At 30.9% G+C, this 21,588-nt stretch overlaps 1 protein-coding gene across 5 annotated transcripts in view; it reads left to right on the top strand.

Moving 5' to 3' along the window:
• The first annotated feature begins 228 nt into the window (after nt 1-228).
• LOC148598190 (potassium voltage-gated channel subfamily KQT member 1-like) overlaps nt 229-21,588 on the top strand; it is a 68,668-nt gene continuing 47,308 nt past the window's right edge. For 4 of the 5 annotated variants that reach the window (XM_088560949.1, XM_088560948.1, XM_088560947.1 and 1 more), the window contains exons 1-2: nt 229-441; nt 1,888-2,641. In XM_088560949.1, coding sequence (XP_088417075.1) covers nt 2,220-2,641 — 422 coding nt within the window. In that variant the 5' untranslated portion in view covers nt 229-441; nt 1,888-2,219. Of the gene's footprint in view, nt 442-816; nt 1,124-1,887; nt 2,642-21,588 lie in introns of those variants that run through there. The other variant, XM_088560946.1, reaches the window with a different exon arrangement.

The following is a 21,588-nucleotide window of genomic DNA, read 5'->3' as shown; positions in this document are numbered from 1 at the left end:
TCATTCAGTAAAGCATACGAATTCTTGTAGATAATGAATCCAAACAATACATATGTGATTATTATATTTTATTTCCTATATTTTAATTATAAGTTTGAAACAGGTGTATGTATTGAAGGCTTTTAGTTGTACAATAGAATATCGATGGAAAACTATATAGTTGGAAAGGATTAATTAGACGCGTTCATCAAGTTAGGCATTAAAATTGCTAATATTATATGTGCAGGTAGACATGACAGAGTTTAAAGCAGACAGGAAAGCATTGATTGTGTTTTAATGCAGCTTAGGTATCATGCTTTAAGAACGTTAAATTTGTGAAAATTCAAAAACATGATGCAAACCACTTGAGTACAGATGAATTTAGAATTAATACTATATGCTCAAAATGTAGGAATATACCGAGGGGTAGATATATTAAACCGTTATAGTTAATATACTAAGGTATAGTATTGATTTTCTTAAAACAAAAGGTAGTTTCATAACAATTCGTTTTAAATACTTAAGTTGACTCAAATAACTGCGTTATCTAAGCCTGTTCAAAAGGTTTAGGGTAGACGAATGTCCATATATCAAGGAACATTAGATGATTATGTGTTTATTTTGTAAAATATGGAAAACTACTAGGATGCGTCAAAATATATATATGAGACTGCTATGTGTCAATTTTTCAAAATTAGAACAAAAACTCTAATTACCAACAGTTCCGTTAAAGTCGTCATTCTCAGGTGATAATTACTCGAATAAGCAGTAAACGATGTTGGATACTTTTCCTATGGCGGACGATTTATTTATAAAAACTGCCATAACGAACTGTATAATAAGTAAACACAGATGGGTACTCATTCATAATGGCTAGTAATTCATAACGAGATATATATTTAAGAAACGATGATATATATTCTCATTTATGACAAGAGTATATTAAAATGACTCGTATGATCGGCGACAGATAATTTATTCTTGTTTATGACAACTATTGCAGTACATTAATTCGTATTGATTGGTGAACGATAAAAGATGATCACTTATGGAAACTGGTAATATATACGACTTGTGTTATCAACGAAGTTAGAAGGGTACTTATTCATGAACTAGTAAATCATTACGAAGCATATGTTCAGAGGTAGATCGTAAATAATTATTAATGGCAAATAGATCCACGTAACGACTCGTATGATCGGTGACCCACTCATGGTAACTAGTAAATCAAAACCACTTTCTATGAGTAAATGATGGTATATTCCTGATATTCTTTAGTAGTACATATAATATGCATTTTATTGATCAGTGATCGATAATACACATACATGTATACATTTAGTGAACGATAATACACAGATACATTTACTGAACGATAATACATGTATACATTTAGTGAACGATAATACACAGATACATTTACTGAACGATAATACATGTATACATTTAGTGAACGATAATACACAGATACATTTACTGAACGATAATACATGTATACATTTAGTGAACGTTAATAGATACATATTCATGACTAGTCAATATTTTTGACAAGAATATCAAGTAAACGGTTGAAGATACTCGTTCATGACAGTAGGTAAATCTATAACTTATTTCAGAAAATGGTGTACTATCACTTTTGGATTCCATAGTATACTATTGAAAAAATGTAATACGGACCAAATCTTGATTGATTATACATATTTGGTTCGTAGGCGTTTAGACATGCTACAAAAGTTTAATGTATGGAGGACAATGACTAAACTTTTAAAATTATTCTTCGGAGCAATTAATATTCACTGACTCTGTTTCATGTATTATGAGAATTGTTTACCAATAGCTGGAGTTTTGTATTTGTGTAAAACTATGACTTCCGTTTTCCAATAAATGCTTTCTTTTTTTCTGTTATAGATAATTCACTTTACTGATCCAGAATAGAAGATCATTAACGTTTTAAATTAGAAACTCGTTTAATTAAAATATAACTCTGGAACCGAGAGATATTAAAATAACGGTAATTTGAATGCTCTCTGGATAAAATATTGGAAATAAAGAATATAAATATCATATGAATTTCATTCGTACAAAATTCTATAGGAAACACAATGTATAAATAATGGCGTAATAAATTGATTTGATCAGAAAATAGATGGAATACTTAAACCTGTTGATGTTACATCCATTTCTCATTTTTATATCGAGTTTTTCTGATTTATAATCATTAAACGGAGACAAGAGCTATCATGACGTTGACTCGGAAGTCAAACGTTAAGCTGACTATTAGTGTTGCGGATCAGGGACATCAAGAAGATTGCAACAATACATTAGAATGGAAATATATCAATCAGTCAGATGACTCTGACGACCTCCTTTACTCTCCAAAGCACGCGCAGAGGAGGCAATTAAAGTTTGATTTCATGGATGTTGACACGGATACTGATAATAATAGCATCAGACGAAAAGACGTTGAAAAGGATTTAAAAGGGTTAACTAAACGTGGAATTGGAAGTAAGAGATATGCAGAACCCCGAATGTCTTTACTTGGAAAACCTCTGAATTATCGCGCCCATCGAAAAGATGCCAGAGTTCGTAAATTACAAGCACGGATTTATAATTTTCTGGAGCGACCAAAATTATGGTCTTCTGTGATTTACCATGTTGCAATGTAAGTACTTTCATTTATTTTTATTGTAGACATTTCCTTTAAATGTCAAAACATGTCCTGCATTGCATCTTTAAAGAATTATATTGAAAATCAAATCAGAAGTTTCAGACGATGAAAATTTACCTTTTAATCAATTTTCTCAAAACAATTTTAATTTCAGTTTACAAATAAAACGAACAAAACTCCAATTTTGCCGTCTAATTTGGAAATCTAGAATACCATTTCGAAATGATTCAGAAAAAAAAAAGTTTTTTCTTCTTATGTCTTTTCTTTTGCGCCGCATTGGTTTCAATACAAACCAGTTTCTTTTTTTATCTACATTTGCCTTTTTACTTTGTTAGTATTCTAATTTTCTATTCTTTGTGAATATGTACCGAGAGTTAGTCACCACTTAAATGATACATAATCAGATTCCTTTTGGTATAATACTGCACATTTTCTTTTAATTACATGTACATTAGCCATTTTTACTATCTAAGTGATGCATTTTAAGTAACATTCTATATAAAAATCAGACAGGAGGTGATTCATACATATCAAAAACCACCAACTTTACTCATATTTCTCTCCAGAATCAGTTACCAACCACACTTAGTTTTTCATGTGGGCGTTGCGCTTTTGGGGAGATTGTTCATAAAATTAATACTTGCAATGTATTACGTTGAATATGCGTACATTGCAACTATACATTTATTATTAAAACCAGTCTCAGGACAAAGAAAGCAAAATTTAACAAAATATACAAAAATATTTATTGTGAATGAAATGAGTCCAAGTTATTTTGATGCTCGAATAAGATTGAGGTAAAATGCTAAATATAAACGTTCCAGTGATTTTTAAGAGTTATGTCCCTTACCCTAGGTCTACCTCCTTACACTTAATTTATTCTGCTAACGAATAATATGTTAACGATATAAAAGTGCATATAATACGTTAAAAATATAATAGTGTATGTAGTACATTAACGATATAATAGTGCATGTAATTCAGGAGTAGCTTTCAATTATATGAATTTTGTTTCAAACAGACTGCATATTGTTTAGCAATATTCTCAATGTCAAAACATTTCCTTGTAAAATAAGAGTCTTTTGTGCTTTAGTTTAATGCATAATTTTTAAGTATCGTACCGGACCAGGAATCCTGTTAGAAGGTAAATTATTTTTAGATAACATTTCTTTGTAAAAATTAGGCAAAATGAGAAATATCTGAAATATGCGTCTAAAAACAAGCCAATCTCAGAATATAATTCCCGTTAAGCACGTCTTTTCAATTGGAAATGACTTCTTTTCTACTTTTGCGTCAGTACAGATGTTTGAAAATTTGTCAATGTTGGAATTTTGAGGTTTTTGACAATTTCGCAGATACATTAATAGACTGACACGGACAAGAGTTTCGAATGTACCTCTTTAGTCTACCCCAAAGTTTAACGTTTTATGTCCAATTCATTGTGTGTTTTTTAGAAAAGGAGAGGACGCTTACCCTACCGATGCACATTGTCCATGCTGCCAGTTTTTAGTGAAGTCCGAGTTGCTCATTAACTTTTGTTTCTTTGTACGTATTATGTATTTTTTTTTAATTTTCTTTGTTGTGTTTGTATATTTTCCTTGTCTTGTTTGTGTCCCTTATTTCCGCTACAATGTTTGTTCCCTTGATTACTCTTTTATTTAATCTGTACGTACCAAACTATATAAAATTAAGATTATTGCAGAGGTGCTTCAAAGTTTAGAAATACTCGCCGATGTTTATTATGTCTATATATGCTATACTTTAACGTATTAATTGCCATCTTTATGTTCAGATCTGTACATGTTAGAACAAAAAATCCTTCAATTTTATGAAGAATGCTAACTCTTGCAAAGTGTTTATTCTTTAACGGTTTCTTTCTTAAAAGTGCAACAACCAGAGAAACTAAGACCGTTAATGCGGTCTACACATGATCTTTATAAGTCATTTAGACATAAAAGTGAATTTGATTGGTTAATATTATGTGTCTGTCTAATAAACAAGAAGTTGCGATCTACTTTATCGACTGAAACCAAGATTTAATATCAAATTGTTTACAATCTGTTGGATTTTAAATGTTTTAAAGTTTTGTTTGATGCAGTCATATATTGATGTTTCAATTGCATTTCAATTATTTATATCTATATGCCTAAAGAGAAAATGTCAAACAAATTAAAAAGAAAACAGAATACAATCTTTTATATTGAAAACAAAAGTCAGGTCGACTGGGAATTGATTGGTTTCCGTTGGTATTTGTACGAAGATTTACATGCTGGTAACGATGACGCGAGTTGGTATATTTTCATGTTCGTTCTATCGTTAAATAAGAGAACGTCGTTTTTTTTTGTTTTGTGTTTTATCGCTTTGTATAATGTTAGAAGTTCGATATCACAAGTTTTAATATCTATACTAATATAAAGACCAGCTCCTTTCGTCTAGCGGCAAAATGTATCAACGAAAATAGAATTATTGACCCGCCGAACCGCAGACGGAGCAATAGAAATATTGTTGTCTGAGTGTTCGTACGTCCTTTCATTACACAATCTGGGCGCATTATCTCAAAAGATGTTGTGCCAATTTGTTTTTGTTTGCCAAAATTAATCACTATAAATAGTTGATCAAAAATCTCTTTGATTCGACAAATTTTGCAGGACCAATTGGGCTTTTGCACCTCACTAATTGAGGAGGCGGCAGGGTCAGGTGGCTACTTGAAGCAATTTATTTTTATTTATATTGCGAATATGAGACAATGGTGTAGATTATCACTTTAACCATTAAAAACCCCTTTGCATCATTCATTTTAATAAAAAACCACAAATATAAAAGTCCTATATCATATCTGATACTTTTTTGTTGTTATATGTCACCTGTAATTTCAAATTGCAACTACAAACACCATTCAGAATATTATTGGCAACAACTCGGGTCACTGTTAGTATTTCCAATATATGTTTTGTCAATAAATATGATATAATAGATAGCCAAGGTGTTTCCTTTATAATTTCAATACTGCATGACCAGTTATAGATGACAAAAAAATGTTTAAAATACGTAATCAAAGGTTTTCAAGGATCTGTACAAAAACCAATAATGTGCGTAAGTAAGAAGACAGCATCAGTTTTGTATGTCCGATAAGTACTGATGTAAGAACAGCAAATTAAAAATCATAACGCTTAAACCCAGCTCTTTAACTAATACAGGTTTCGTAGCTGTAATACTTATGTTTTTTTTAAATCAATTTGTTTTGTGAATTTAAGTTCCTCCAGTAATTATTGGCCCAAGATGAATTGAGGAAATAATTTTATTTGATACATGTGGTAATTTCGAATAAATTTTCATTGGAAATCTACTAGATGTCTTTTGTAAATTTAAGAGAACCTTGTTGAACATGCATCTTTTGTAAAACATGACAGTTGAGTAAGAAGTGCAAACGAATGACTAAATTAAAACAAAACTGCAATAATGTGTACCTCTATAATTACGTTGTATGTATTCAATAATACAGTTCAAAAATTAATATTATTGATTCGTCTTTATAGTCTCAAATTTATAATTTTCCTTTTTGTTTAGTCGTTGTCAGGGTCCAACTGAAATTAACCTAAAAATCAATTCCAACTGAATTGTTTTCAAATTTTTTAAACGTATCTGATTTTCTATGCTGGTGTATTCGTCATTTGAGATAAAAAATCCAGAGATTGAAACATAAGGGTATTATTTGTAATAAAAGTGACGCATAAAACAAATTATAATCGTACAAGGGAGAAAAATATTAAATTATATATTTAGGAGGAAGACGAAGGGTAAGAAAAATAACTCTTTAAATCAATGATATGTTTGTATCATATTCTATTTCATTGAAGTCTATTAATTTTTCATTTGAAACAGAATGAAATCAATGCAAGTCACTTTGATGCCTATATGAGATAGATGTCAAATTTTGTATAAAAACGTTGCAATGATTTAAAAGAGTTGTGTCCCTTACCCTAGCTCTGCCTCCTTTATGGAAAAAAGTCAAAAATTAACCGGAAAATGAAATAAGCCACTCTTTTACTGAATTATTTTCATACATGCATTTCATATTAAAATATTTGGGATAAACAAATTATTATGGCTAGCCAACCTCCCACTTCTAAAGTGAGATACTAACTCTTCCGTCGTTCCACAAGACTCATAACTTGTGTCCCTGATACTGATTAAGCATGGTTGAGCAGCACTCATCAAGTGACCCCATACACGACTGATTTTCCGTTTGTGAACGGATGGTAATTTGTGAAAAAGATAACATACCTTTTGTCAGTGGCATGTAAGGTCAACAATTATTTGTTTGCCATTTGTGTTCTTAAATATGTATTTGAAAATGACGTTCAAAACCAAAATGTTTCATTTTTTTGTTTCAATGAATACGCAAAATAAAAATGATGCAGAACAGAAACAGGTAGTTATATTTTGTCACCAAGTGGGGAGTTTCTTTTCAATACACTTGAGGTAATATCTTATATTTTAGTATAAAGATTTTCCTAAATTTCTCAAAGATAACCTTGAATAAACATGCTAATTAATTCAAATTTACAAATATAGGTCAACGATCTTGATTTCAATATAAGTGATTATTACTAAAGACAATATATTGTGCAACACTTTATATGGGTAGGAAATGTTCACTTTTATGCAACTATAAAAATGGTTTATATAATTTCTTATAAACTTATGTAAAAAAAACCACTTAACTGACATTGCTTCATTTTTTGGGGATAATCGAACTCTTCTTGTAACCTGGCATAAAGTTATATTATCAGGCTAGTGTGGACACATTTGTCAACATTATCAGAGTCGTTGTATCGCAACATTGACTATGACATAACTGATAAAAAGGAAAACGCAAGGTTCTGACCGACATGGTTATTGGTGAAACTATCTTGACATATAGCATCATCATTATTCGATTTCACAAACAGTCATAAATATTGAAATAGTCGTAAAAGACTATTATGTTCTTAAACGAGTGTGTAGAGAAAAGATCTGGGATATTCATCACCACTCGGGAATTTATCACTCACGTGGACGATATTCAAGATCTTAACTATACACGAGAACAGGAACTGATTTCTTTAGTTATTTCGATCCCACTATCGTAGTAAACCACTGAATGACCACATGTTTAACCTTGCTTTGATTCGCTGGCTTTGCCATTGAGGAAAGGATCACACGCCCATGTTTTCACTGGGCTGTCTTCACTGGGAATCGATAAAAAAAAACTAAACACATAGTATTGTGACCCAAAATGTTACAACAAATGTTGAAATGTAATTAAAAAAATGTACGACCAAAATGAGATATGTGTATTGTATAATAGACCGTAGATGTTAAGATATGCTATTCCAGTCCATGATATAATTTATGATTTATGTCAGTAGATACTGTTCCATCAATTAAGGATGAACCGGTGCAGCCGGTGAAATGTCATTTCAATGAATTATTCACTATTATACAACTGTATATATACTCAAGAATGTCATGATTTATTTATCACAGTATTATGTATACTACAGTCTATGTTTCTTCATCATGAAAGCAAACAAAAAAAAGCTGTTGATGTGTTTGTAATACATGTTACACTTTTTAGTGTGACATCTCTATTTTCAATACATGTTACTTTTTTTGTATTACATGTATCTGAGGTGTAACATTTTTGTTCGGTTTCCAAATACACGTTCTTATCTGTGGTGTGATTTTATCAGTTTCCAATATTTTTGTTGTTGTGTAACTATTCGCTTTCCGGTTCATGATTTATATGTTATGTAACTTTTTTCCGGTTTTCCGATGCATATTTTAATCAATGGTGCTACCATATCGGTTTCCAATATATGTTATTATATGTAGTGTAATTTTGTCGATGTTCGATACATGGTATTATCTATGGTGTGCTGTGAAAGTACTGTAATTCGTTGGTATCAATTTTCGTGGATTAGTGAAAAATTATCAGTTCGTGGATTCTTGAATTCGTTGATTTGAAATGCTATCACAAAAGCGAACTGGAAACTTCCACTTTGTTGGGAACCAAATTTCGTGGTTTACCAGATCCACGAAAACCACAAAAAAATATTACCCTACGAACAATAAATTTTCACAGTACCTTTTCTCGATATTCGATACATTCAATAATATATGGTGTAACTTTTCCGGTTTCCGACGCATGTTATTATTTGATGTGTAACTTTTTCGGTTTTCGATGCATGTTATTATTTGAAGTGTAACTTTTCCGGTTTTCCGATACATCTTTAATTGAATGATGCAATTTTATTGGTTTCCAGTACATATTATTATTCATTGTGTAACTTTACCAATACATGTTTTTACCTGTGATATTCCCTTTTCAGTGTTTGAAAGATTTATGTGTGTAACTTTTCCGATTTCCGATGCATGTTATTATCTACTGTGTATTTTTCGGTTTTCTATATATTTTTTTTATCTGTTGTGAATCTACCGTTTTCTGTCCCGATACTTGTTTGTTCATTTCTGTTTCAGGTTATCTTTAATGTAATTTTCGTATCACTTTGGACCACGAATGACTGCTATATTTACATGTATTAATGCAAAAAAGCATATACTGTGTCACTTATCATATATGATAAGTGTATTAATCAATACGAATAAACTAGCTTAAATGCAATGTATAATTACTTGACACGTACAACGATGGACTCATAAACACGATGCATTCTATAATAAATAGTTTGATATCAAAACAAGTACCACCAAACCGGTCTAATCCAGACACATGCAAATCCTATTCAAACAAAATAGGATATATCTAACTCTCCACAACTTCAACATTGAAAAATGTATTCGGTTTAACAGGATTTGATATCGGATAATTTTATAGTTGCCAAATTTCGCAGATTTTGTTCAGTGAATATATTGTGGCATTAAATTATCGCTGTCTTAATTGTTCACGTCCATGCATATGGTTTTCAGGAAATTACTGTGAAATATCTTTGTCTTAAATTTCGCGAGCTTGCTATTTTCGCGATTTTCTGAACCTCACAGGAAAGCTAATATTTGGACCTCTCAATCATTTCTCGCTTTATATTACTTTTAATATAGGAACGTTTTAACTCGTATCAAACTGTTCCTTTTCTTTCAATTCACAAAATGTTCGTATTTTTGTGATAGTTACTACTCCTACTACCACTGAATGGATATTAACAAAATATTTACAGAATAGAATCTTTATTACATCACCCCATTATAAACCTTCGATTTTGATCTTAATCAATTTCAGGGTATCAAAACACGGACTTTGTGAATATGAGGGCATGGGAGTGGTTAATTTCTCATCCGTTTCTCCTCCTACATCACTGAATAAAATTAAATGAAATATTCACAAAATCAATATTATATGTTTCTATTGTTCACCTCATTTTTTAGATCTTGATTCCGATCAATTTGGGGTTTTCACATAGCAAAACACGAGTTTGTCATTTGTGAATATTGGGACATTTGGGCCCATCTCCTTTCCGTTACTCCTCCCACTTCACTAAATTGAATCGAACAAATTAAATGCTGAGCAAATTTAATATGGAAGTCAAAATGTGCATAAGTAAACGATGGAACCAAAATTCCAGCGGAAATCAAAAGGATATAATCCAGGAACAATGACCAGACATAGAAAACAGACATACACTACTAAGAACATAAATTAACCAACATAATATATACAAAGTAACAGAAGTGAATAAGCAACCTGTACTCCACTAACATCTGTGCATGTTATCAAATGGGGTAGGGTTGTGAAGTTAGTGAGCATTGCTCACATATTTCTTAGTTGTTTTGATATATTTTGATTACTACATTTGAGTTTCTAGTAAAAACAGAGGACATTTACCCTACCGGTTCACCTGCTCCCAGTTTTTAGTTGCTCATTTGCTTTTGTTACTTTGTGTGTATGGTTTTAGTTACTTTATGTTCTTTGTTGTGTATGTCTGTTTTCCTTGTCTGGTCTTTGTCCCTGGATTACATTCTTTTGATTACCGCTAGAACCTTGGTTCCCTTGATTACTCTCTCTCTCCTTTTCTGATTAAATTATTCAAATTATATCCAATACTATAAAATACTTTAAATCTTCTTTAAATCATTAAATATGAAATATATCAAAACTAAACGATTTTTTGAACTAAAAAGTTTGTTTTTATTAGTAAGAAATTCGCTTTACACATGTTCAAAACTATTTAAAGTGATATTAAGGGACTTAAACATTTGTTATGCAGTATCAGTTGTAAGATTCTATTGTAATCGTTAGATTATTGTATTGGCTAAGGCAAAAAAAGTGAATTAATAAAAGTAACCTTTATTGAACAAAAATGCCAAATTGACTAATTTCATTTACGTCTATTTAAAAAACAAATATGACGCTGGCAAACCCAAAATCATTTCCAAGAAAATAAGAGGTGAGACGAGTTTTATCTATTTGATATTAATTATCTGAACAAATAATATACTATATATTCTCTGAAAAAAGTTATTAACTTGCAGACAAATTATAAGTCGTGTGGGACTAAGGACAGAAATGCAATATTTTATTTCTATACTTTTATTTCTATGTGATTTCACCTGAGAGGATGTTGTTTAAACAAAAGATGTCCATGCTCCCTCATTGTGTGTTTATCTGACCAAAACCAAGGGTGTTATAGCTGTTATAGATTATGATTACCATTAGAAACACGCAAAATGTAAACACGAGCTGCTATATTAGAATATCCGAGAGGAAATATGATGTTTGCGTCAAATGTATATTCCCGGAAAATTAAAGAAACCTAGATTCGAACGCTAATGAAAAATGACATATTCCCGTTTTAATGACGAAAAAAAATATATATATATATCAAAGCTTATGAAATAAAAAAAAACCACCTCCGAAAAAACAAAAGTAGTTGAGCAACTCGAACTCTACTAACAAATTTGGAGTAGAGACCGGGTGCAACGGTCGGGTACGCATATATCTAAGTAACCATCACCAAACTTTGGTACAATACTGTCATTCAAGTTTTGAGGATTGTAAAATTTACCATTAGATGTAATATCGTTCCCTACATTAAATATGAAATGACGTAAAATTGGCAGTGAAAAATTATTTAAAGAGAAAAAAGATCATTTTTTATGATCTCGTTAAAGTGTTGCATCTATTCACAGAAATCTTCCGCTTTTCAGGGATATAACTCAGTTATTTTCACATTCGAAAGAGCGAATCTTTTTTCACCTGTGTCTTCTCCATAGAAGAGAATGTTCAAAGTTTAATAATTATAACCGCATACTACCTTGGTATTTATACAGCGAATGCTTTATGATCTAGCTTCATTTTCAATCTTTCAATCATTTGAGCCCAGAACAGTTTCTGTGACATCCTTTAAATTATTGTCGGCGTTATTTTGTTATCAAACAACACCTGACATTAACCCAAGGTAGAATCATAGGACAATTCCAACAATTGCGTACAATATCAGTATCAATCCTATAAAAATATCACCTTTTTATCACCTATGTATCAGAGTTAATAGGATTAAACACGCATATTCCCAATACAACATCACAAGCAAACAAAAAAAGAATATCAGGGCGATTACACGTTTTTATGGTCTAATTGGATAATATATAGTCATCACTACAGAAGTTTTATGGTCGTCATCACGAACTCGTGGATAGTTATAGTGTATCCATCAGCACCATGAAAACTGATTTATTCATCGGATCATAGTTTTCCTTTCCTCGTTTGTCTACCCCGGACTTGACTTTTTATGAGCAACTCGGCGGATGTTTCTAAAAAAACAGAGGACGCTTACCCTACCGGTGCACCTGGTCCATGCTCCTAGTTTTTAGTGGAGTCCGAGTTGCTCATTTGCTTTTGTTGCTTTGTATGTATGGTTTTAGTTACTTTATGTTCTGTGTTGTGTATGTTTGTTTTCCATGTCTGGTCTTTGTCCCTGGATTACATTCTTGTGATTACCGCTAGAACCGTGGTTTCCTTTCATTACTCTTTGAATAGTAAATTCAGGATCATTGCATTATATTAGCGTACATACCAGTTAATGAAATTAATTATAAAGAAATATATGAGTAAGTAAATAGAAAAGCTGAAAAGGGAAAGAGAGTAAGAACAAAGATGACCTAAATTAAAAAAAAACAGAACAGAAACCTTCCTTGGGTTTATTGTCTTTGTTAATAGACAACCACTACAGTTTCAGCAAGATTCCAATGTCATGTGTGTGTCCGTGCGTGTGTGTGTGTTTGAGGAACCTATATCTTTTTGTCATTCATCAGTTGTACTTTGTATCTTTTACCTTATACCGAAAAAAAAATTATAACTTCATTATCATATACTCTTCATTTTGGCCTCATTTTAATTTACTGTATGCCAATATAGGAAACTATAACAACTTTTGTTTTATGCACTGTCAAATTAATCCAAAGTTAGAATTTTGTGATGAGAGTATCGCACCTTCAGGTTTTTGCTTCTATGGTTTTGCGCTTTAAAAGTCCGACCTAGCGTGTCGAACTAGTAAAAGCATGGTCTGATCAATCGTTTACTTCCTAAGATTAAATATCTTTCTTAGCAGGAAATTTCTTAAAGGCAATCAAATTAAGCAAGCAATACACCAGTACAGCATTAGACGTTTGAGATGTAAATAAGTGCGCCTTCTTCTCTACTTGACGTCTCAAAACTGTGTTGGGTTTATTAACACACAAGCTTTTCATGCAAAATGTGTTTATCTAGATCTGAAAACAGCAGGGAGAACAAAAAGCTTTTCTACTGAGCGATTTATTCGAAACTGCATGAAACATTGATCACATAATGCGTAGCAAGTGCATGTAAACACAATGGATGATTACATTACATCAGAATAAACACACAGCTAAGAATGTACTGATTTTATTTTTTTCGATTCAAGGTCCTCTTAACGTCATTAACCTCTTTGAATAATTCGAATAGTTTATGGTATTACCACTGTGTTGATAGCATTATTTCTAAATAGTTGGAAAAGTTTCTGCCCCTTATGTTTTCTTCGTGTGAGTAAGATTGTCATGAAACAAACAGTATTAAGTGTGTCAAACCTTGTAAAAGTAAAACAAAATCACATTGTATACACTAACGTATGTTAACGTACCACTAATCTAACATTAAAGAAATACGAACATCAAACATTACAGAAGTACGTATGTTTATTCGATGAAATGAGATAATGCTAAAAATGGTGTGTCAGCTTTTGTAGAATAAACATCAAATGTTTGATATTCTCCCTGTAGAATTTTGCATAAACAGTAAATATTCACTAAAACGGCATTAAACTGCATGCTTGATATGTATGTTATTAAACTGTTGTTGACTTACGCAAATGATATAAGTTATATTCACACATAAACGTGTCTGCTTGAAATGTTTTGTAAACGCAACACAAATAAAATCATATAGCGATATCCAGTTTGAAGAAATATTAAAATGATTCTTTGTTATTAGAAATTTGTGCTTCAGAGGTATTACTTTTAATGATAACTACAGTTATATAACTTATTTTCGCTTTTAACAATAAAGACATTCTCTATGGATATCAAGAAGAGCGGCATCGAAAATTCAGTTATTCGAACAATTTTAAAACGAACAGTTGTTTGACAGATTAAACAGAGAGGTACCTTAAAATTGATTGCAATTAGATAACACGTGATTAAAAGCCGAACGGTGTATATATACTCTTATGGCTATAGATATTAAAATGAATGATTAAAGCAATAATTCTAAAATTTTCATTAAGGAATGATTCCTACGTTTGTGAACCGGTATAACCAATCCAGTGTTATCTAAAACTTAATACTAAATTCATTAAAAAGGATAGGGTGCTTAAAACTACGTGTATCATATCATCGTACACATTTACTTCCGCTGGTTACATAATTAAGTGTCAGTCTCAGTAAGAATCAAGTAGTGAACATTTTGAAAATTTAATAATTTGATTATTAGCACCATCAGATTCAAGGAAAACAGACAAGATTTTCCATATCACTTTGGTAAATTGAATTTTGACACTGAAAATTAAGATATCAGGACAAATAACTCTTTTAACCTCATTGCTGTAACATTCTATTAAAAATTCAGAGATGTTAAGATCAAATAACTTGAAAGTATGTTGTCAGAGCAGTGGGCTTTTTACATGCATTTTTTTTATTTTTCCCATTTTTTCTGATATATACAAAAACTTACACTTAATTAAAGAAAGTGTAAAACATTATAGGACAAAAATGTAGGGTATGTAAGTCTCGTCACGTGACTCCGTGGTTTCATGAGAATGGGTCTTCGTCTACCATTCAAATGCATGACAATTCGTCTTTAACATATCATTGAGTTCAATATTAAAAGAAAAGTATGTTTTTGTGTAAAAATACTGATAAAAATGACAAATATCTAGTTATAGAGGATAACAACGAAAAAGTAAAAATAGGAAAAGAAGATTTTGCATTGTGATGCAGCATTTCAATTTCCCCGAAGTAAGCGATAAAATGGATACCGATCCTCAGATTTTCATACATTCTGCATCGGAAGTTCCGAAAGGTAAAATGAAACTACAACGAGACTTACAAACCCTATAGTATAAATGGTATAAAAGGAAAGCATTCAAATAAAATATGTATACTTAATAATTACATCCTACCGTTGCACCTGCACTGCTGTCTAAAACAAATTACTGTAGTGACCATGCAGTCAGAAAATAACTCGGGACAACAAATTATGTCTACTTAATCGCCCATTTTGTTTTACTAAGTCATACATATAGACCATATCAACACTTAAAATGTTAATTAAAACCACAATTTGTCGAACTCTTTGTCATAACATCAAAGCAGTTATAGTGTTAAGTAGGCAACAATGTCTACATAAACATTTTGTTTAGATTGAAAAAGAAATGACATGCAATATTTTGTACCGTTGTGGTAGACAGAATGTATTTCTCATAGACAGATATACGTCGATTGAGACATTATGTGTTTGTATAAGTAAAAAATTAAGCAACGAAAAAAACTGTAGATAGTCAGTTCAGTCATTTTTTTTCTAGTAGTGCTGGTCCATGCTCCTAGTTTTTTTTTGTGGAGTCCGAGTTGCCTATTCACTTTTATTACATTTTATGTATTATTTTGGTTATTATATGTTTTTGTTGTGTTTGTCTAGTCTTTGTCCTTGGATTTCAAACTTTTTAATTTACGCTAGAATCTTGGTTCCCCTGCTTACTCTATCACAAAAGGTACTTAAAAAAGTACCATTCCGTATTTAATACATATATATTTATCTGAAATTCTTTTTATGTGCTGAAATACCAGATTTGAATATGAAACTAGAACATTGTATAAAGACCATATTCCCATCACTACTATTCCTACCATGAAATATAGAACGTATGGTCAAGGTCTTAATAAAGTGGAAAAATGGTGCAATAAATTTTCCGTTGAATGTCTGTAAATATATCAACCTCGCAACATTTTTATACATGAGCAACACCTAATGAAGTCTCTTAGTCTCTCTTGCAGTATAATTCGTGACGTAAACAGAAATGAAATTAATTTTCCATCAACCAATTTATTATAACTGATAATTAAATTATTTCGTATCGTCATAAGAATTCACGTGGGATACGGCTTATTGTGCAGTCGCGTTATTGCTTCGTGACGTATTGTATAAGTGTGCATCAGAAAAGTGTTCTATATTTATTGAAATTTTAAATTAAAACCAACAGTTCATCCCACATGATTAAGAATTAAAAAGGATGCGTGTATATGAACAACTAAATGACAAGACGTGTTTAATTATTTTTGTAATAATGTACAATGTTTTCAACAACAAAAAAACCTTTTATTGGCTAAAAGACCAAGTATGACATCTCCTGGTGTGTTTTTCGACCAAATGTAATGTTTAATTTCTTAACTATATATGAAATATGCTGATGTATTTCTTAAAATGCTTTCAAATACACTAGCATTTTATTCAACCAAGAGTAATGCTTAGTTGGAATTGAGTTTGAAGCAAATATCTTAGTTTTTCAAACATGAATAACTCATACTAGTTATTTTTGCTCCCAAGTATGACATGTGTTTATTAGTTGAGCAACCAAGTATGATATGTGCTTATCAGTTAAGCAACCAGGTATGACATATGCTTGTTAGTTAAGCAACCAAATATGGCAAGTACTGGTTAGTTCAGCAACCAGGTATTACATATGCTTGTTTTTTTGGCAGCCAAGTACAAGTATGTATAATTGTACAGATTAGTTTCTTAATCATGAAATTATTTTGGTTAGTTCCGCAAATAAATACGAAATGTGCTTGTAAAAAATCAAAGTATTATATCTACTGGTGAGTTTCTTATCAATGTGTAACATATACTTAGTTTCTTTACCAAGAACTATTTATGTACATTTTTCGTATTATTTCTTTGTACATACTATTTTGGTTGTTTTATGTTCTTTGTTGAGGTAGTCTGTTTTCCCTGTTTGGTCGTTGTCCTTGGATTACATTTTTTTTATTTCCGCTAAAGTCTTTGTTCCCATTGTTACTCTTTCAATCAAGTATGATATGTATCAGTTAGTTTCCAAACCATGTATGAATTATACACAAAAAAAGAATTGCAATATGTTTAGCTTTCTATCAAACTTATGGAACAATATATTTATAACCGATATAAAAAATATTTTGAGATATGAAAAAAGAAAAATGAAATCGTATATTTTCAAAAATTCAAATAAAAGCACACTTTTTTCTTTAAAAATTCAAATCAAAAACATAATTTCCATATTAGTTATGTTCACAAGTTAACACAAATTGATGAGTTTATCAAAACAAAACAAAACAAGAGTAATCAAGGGAACCAAGGTTCGAGCAGAAATCAAAATAATGTAATTCTTGGATAAAGACATGTCGGGGAAAGCAGAAACCAACAACAAAGACCATGAAACAACCTTAATAACATATAACAATTTAGTAATATTTCGAGACATTTAAAACTGTCATTATCCTGATAATGTGTGACGACAAAGTCAATAACATATACCTTTTTCATTTATTTATTTTCTTTAATTTAGTATCACGATAGTATCATTTGATGAATAAAAAGGAATTAGAGTTATGTACTGAGAATAATGGATAAGTGGTAAAGCTGCCGATAAACCGACATCCTCTTTTTTACTTCAATTTACCTTGCACTATATCGATTGCTTAATGATTTACAACTAATCAGGTCAATCAGTACTGTCTTGAAGTAAAGTCTGACATTTCTGGTTTAGTAATCATTGCATGTTTATATAACTTCGAATATATATTTTGCTTCAACGTAAATGTCACGCATCTAGCGTATAATCAGTTTTGTTCATCAATCCTGCTGTATCGAATGCCAAATATCTTGAACATGTAATTGGTACGCAGTAACATAATTTTAGATAAGCAATATATTATATATTAAAAATACTTATAGAGAATAATGAAACTGCATATTAATTGATCTTACAGATGTGAACGAGGTTAGGTTTTCTTATGATATTTGATTGATGGTTTTGTGGCGTTTGTTATAGGAATGTGAATTTGACATGATATCAACACATTATAACAAATAATAACTTTTAGATATTGTAGTTGGGGAAATATTCGAAGCAAAACACAACACTTAAGTTTTAAAATGGAAACAAATAAAACGCATCATATCAAGAAAAGCTAGAAAATGAATTACTAATGGCTTTAAATAAAATCACAATTTGTTCTGCTATGGTTTACCATATATTTCTTTAACGTAATTAAAGTACAAAAGTCAGATACAATTTTGGGGAAAACTTACTGTCTTTTAAAAATATTTATTAATTTTTATTAATTTTATCATTTTTTATTATTAAACGAAAGGTTATTCATTAATAAAAGTGATAAATCTGTGTATACGTTATTAATAATAGGGTAAGTAATTGAAAAGAATGAATAATCAAATTATCAAAAGAGCCGAACAACGCCTAGATTTAACGAGTGCTCGGATCTTATTTCGCACACGAGGTCAATCCTCAAGCGTTCTTTATATCTATTATATAGATTTTCGTCATAATTTGTCGATATTTTCAACATGAATTTTAAAATCTTTGATTTGCGGATTGATATCAAAGTTGAGACGTTTTGGCGGGAGAAAGTCCGAGAGTAAAATTACCAAATTTATTTCACAGTGTGCATTATCGATATATATTATACCGGGAAAATTCAATAAGACACTGCTATCTATATTATAATAAATTATCAGTATTTTGTGATCGGTGTCTTTGATTTCTTTTGTCTAAAGTAGTATTTATAAAAAAATTGCATTAATAGGGCAAACTTTGTAGTCAATATAAACATCAACGGTATATTGCAAAAAGTAGCGATTGATCGATAAAAATATCAGTATTGATCTATTTTCACTCGTTCATTATCTTTATCAAAATGTTGATACCCATACTCGTGAAAAGTAGAAAAAGTAGGAAAATTTTTATGCATCACTTAATTACTACAAAAGTCACGTACAATTTTGGGGAAAACTGACTGTCTTTTCAAAATATTTATTCATTGTATCATTTTTATTATTAAACGCCAGGTTATTCAGTAATCTATAAAAGACGGAAGCATCTTTGATCCGTTATACCGTATGTAGCTCCGAAACAGCGTTAGGCGTTAGAAATTCAATCTTGACGCTACAGCAAGCCCTCTCAAAAATTGCAAGTATCTCAAAAAGTTGGGAAAAAAATAAATGATTTTACGCGACGTTATCCGATTGTCATACGACGTTTGATTTGAAAGATGTCCAAGTATTTCGAAAGGTCTGTCTGCAGCGGTTAGTAAGAGAGGAAACGAACGTCTGTCCCTGCCTGAAGCTTGACGTTTAACATGTTGTTTTCAAAAAGCAACGTCATTCTTATTACCAGTGTTGACAGCAAAGAAAGTAATCCTTGGTTTTAAAGTTTATTACACGACCACCCTTCCCAAATTAAGACCTATGACGGGAAAATTATATCGCCTTTCTCGACCCAATATGCTAGTATCATGTTAAACCTTTGACTAGAAAAGTAGTAACTGAAACTCCTAGAGTTTTCTTACAATTGTGGTTTTAAGGACAACATAAATATTTTGGCAATAACATTTCATCGAAATTGCACGTTTTGTTTCTTTTTTCCTTATTCCATATGCAATCAATTATAAAAATAAAACAAAAACGACACGTTTACACATTTCTACAACATATTATTTTTGAATGATGCAAAAATAAAAAGATAAATAAGTATCCCTTCTGACGTCTAATTTGGTTATTGATGACAATTTTTATATATAAAATTTCCTGCTACCGAATGAAGATACCAAGATACGTATTTGACCACAATGACAATCAATTATATTCAATCAATGCCAGTTTTCCAACACAGAAGCAAAGTCGTTAGGCGTTTCATTCATCAAGACGCCATCGATTTAACGAATTATGAAGACATTTAAAGTGATATTCGGCAGCGTGTTATGATTTATGACCTTAATTTAAATAAATTTTAAATGTTGTAAATGCAATGGCGGCCGAGTACACACAAAAGTGAAGCTATCTTTAACGACGATATACAACTTTACTGATAATTAGCTACATTATTTCATTGTGTACTACTTCTAAACTGTAACTACCACAAAATATGCAAACTGTGTTCAATCAGAAATAGTCTCTTGATATATTTGTTCCTTGGGAAACGCAAACAGCAGTGATTGCAGATAGTCTTATCTAACAATTCAATAACTACCTTGAAAGTGATGTATGTTTCTCTGCATGATTTAAATACAAATTTAAATGGTACTAAGTGATAGTAAGACCAAAATTCTGAGTTATTCAACGCCTGTATCTTCGTTCGAATGTGTTTGATCAAGGAAACTTAAAACGTTGTGCGTGTTCTTTGTGTTGTATTTATGATACGATAAATGACAGCAGAAAATTCCAATTAATTCATCAAAATGCTGAACGTTTACATGATGCAACAACCACTTGTCTTGATTATGTTAACATTGCTTTGATGTACTATATACTTGTAATTGATATGAATATATATCTTCAGATTTTTTTCCTTTGGAATGCATTGGAATACATCGATGTGAGAATTTACTCCATATACCTATATTGTTTTTTGTTGTTTTTTTGTAGTTTGTTTGATTTAGTTTTTTTTTTGTTCTGTTTGTTTCGTCTTGAACTTCCTTAGTATATGATTATCATGCTGATAATGAAAGGCTACTTCGTGAAACACATGGACAACATACAAAAATTAATGATATTCCTCTTGTTTTTCATATAGATTTACATTTTTTTTATAATTTCATAAGTTTTAACTAGTTGATGGGTTATTGTTTAGGTCAACTTGTCATTTATAGTTGTGTCGTAAGGTTAGCTAAAAAAAGGATGCAAAATGCTCTAGAAATGTAAAAATAAATTGCTTGAAGTGATATGGTCCTCTTATTTCCAAAAATGTTTGTCATTCTTCATTATGTTTTTTTTAATGAAAAAAATAATGTCCTTAGTGCAGATTAATTAGTGCGGTGTTAATGTTTCATTTTTTTTCCACCTTATTATTCAAATGTTCAGTGGCTTATCAGGGTTAAACTCATATCTAAGCATGATAAGAGGGAGAAGAAATCTCCCTTGAACAAATGACAACAGAAGTTTGACCATTACAATTTCCACAATTTATTGTGTAAGAAAGGTTAAAAGAAACACTTCCCCACGAAATGAGGTCTTGAGGTGTGATTAGACTATTTTAAACTACTTTTTTATCTTCTGTATTTCTATTAAGCCAATAATACGAGTACAGTGGTGTTTTGTCAATGCAGTGAATTTGCTTTGTATTGTTTACAGAAATAAAACTCAATCGACCGAACCTTACACA

This window comes from Perna viridis, chromosome 14 (assembly GCF_037379345.1).
Source record: "Perna viridis isolate PV_CMFRI_1.1 ecotype Kerala chromosome 14, ASM3737934v1, whole genome shotgun sequence".
NCBI lineage: Eukaryota > Metazoa > Mollusca > Bivalvia > Mytilida > Mytilidae > Perna > Perna viridis.
The sequence above is the reverse complement of the archived record's forward strand: the minus strand, read 5'-3'. Positions and strand labels throughout refer to the sequence as shown.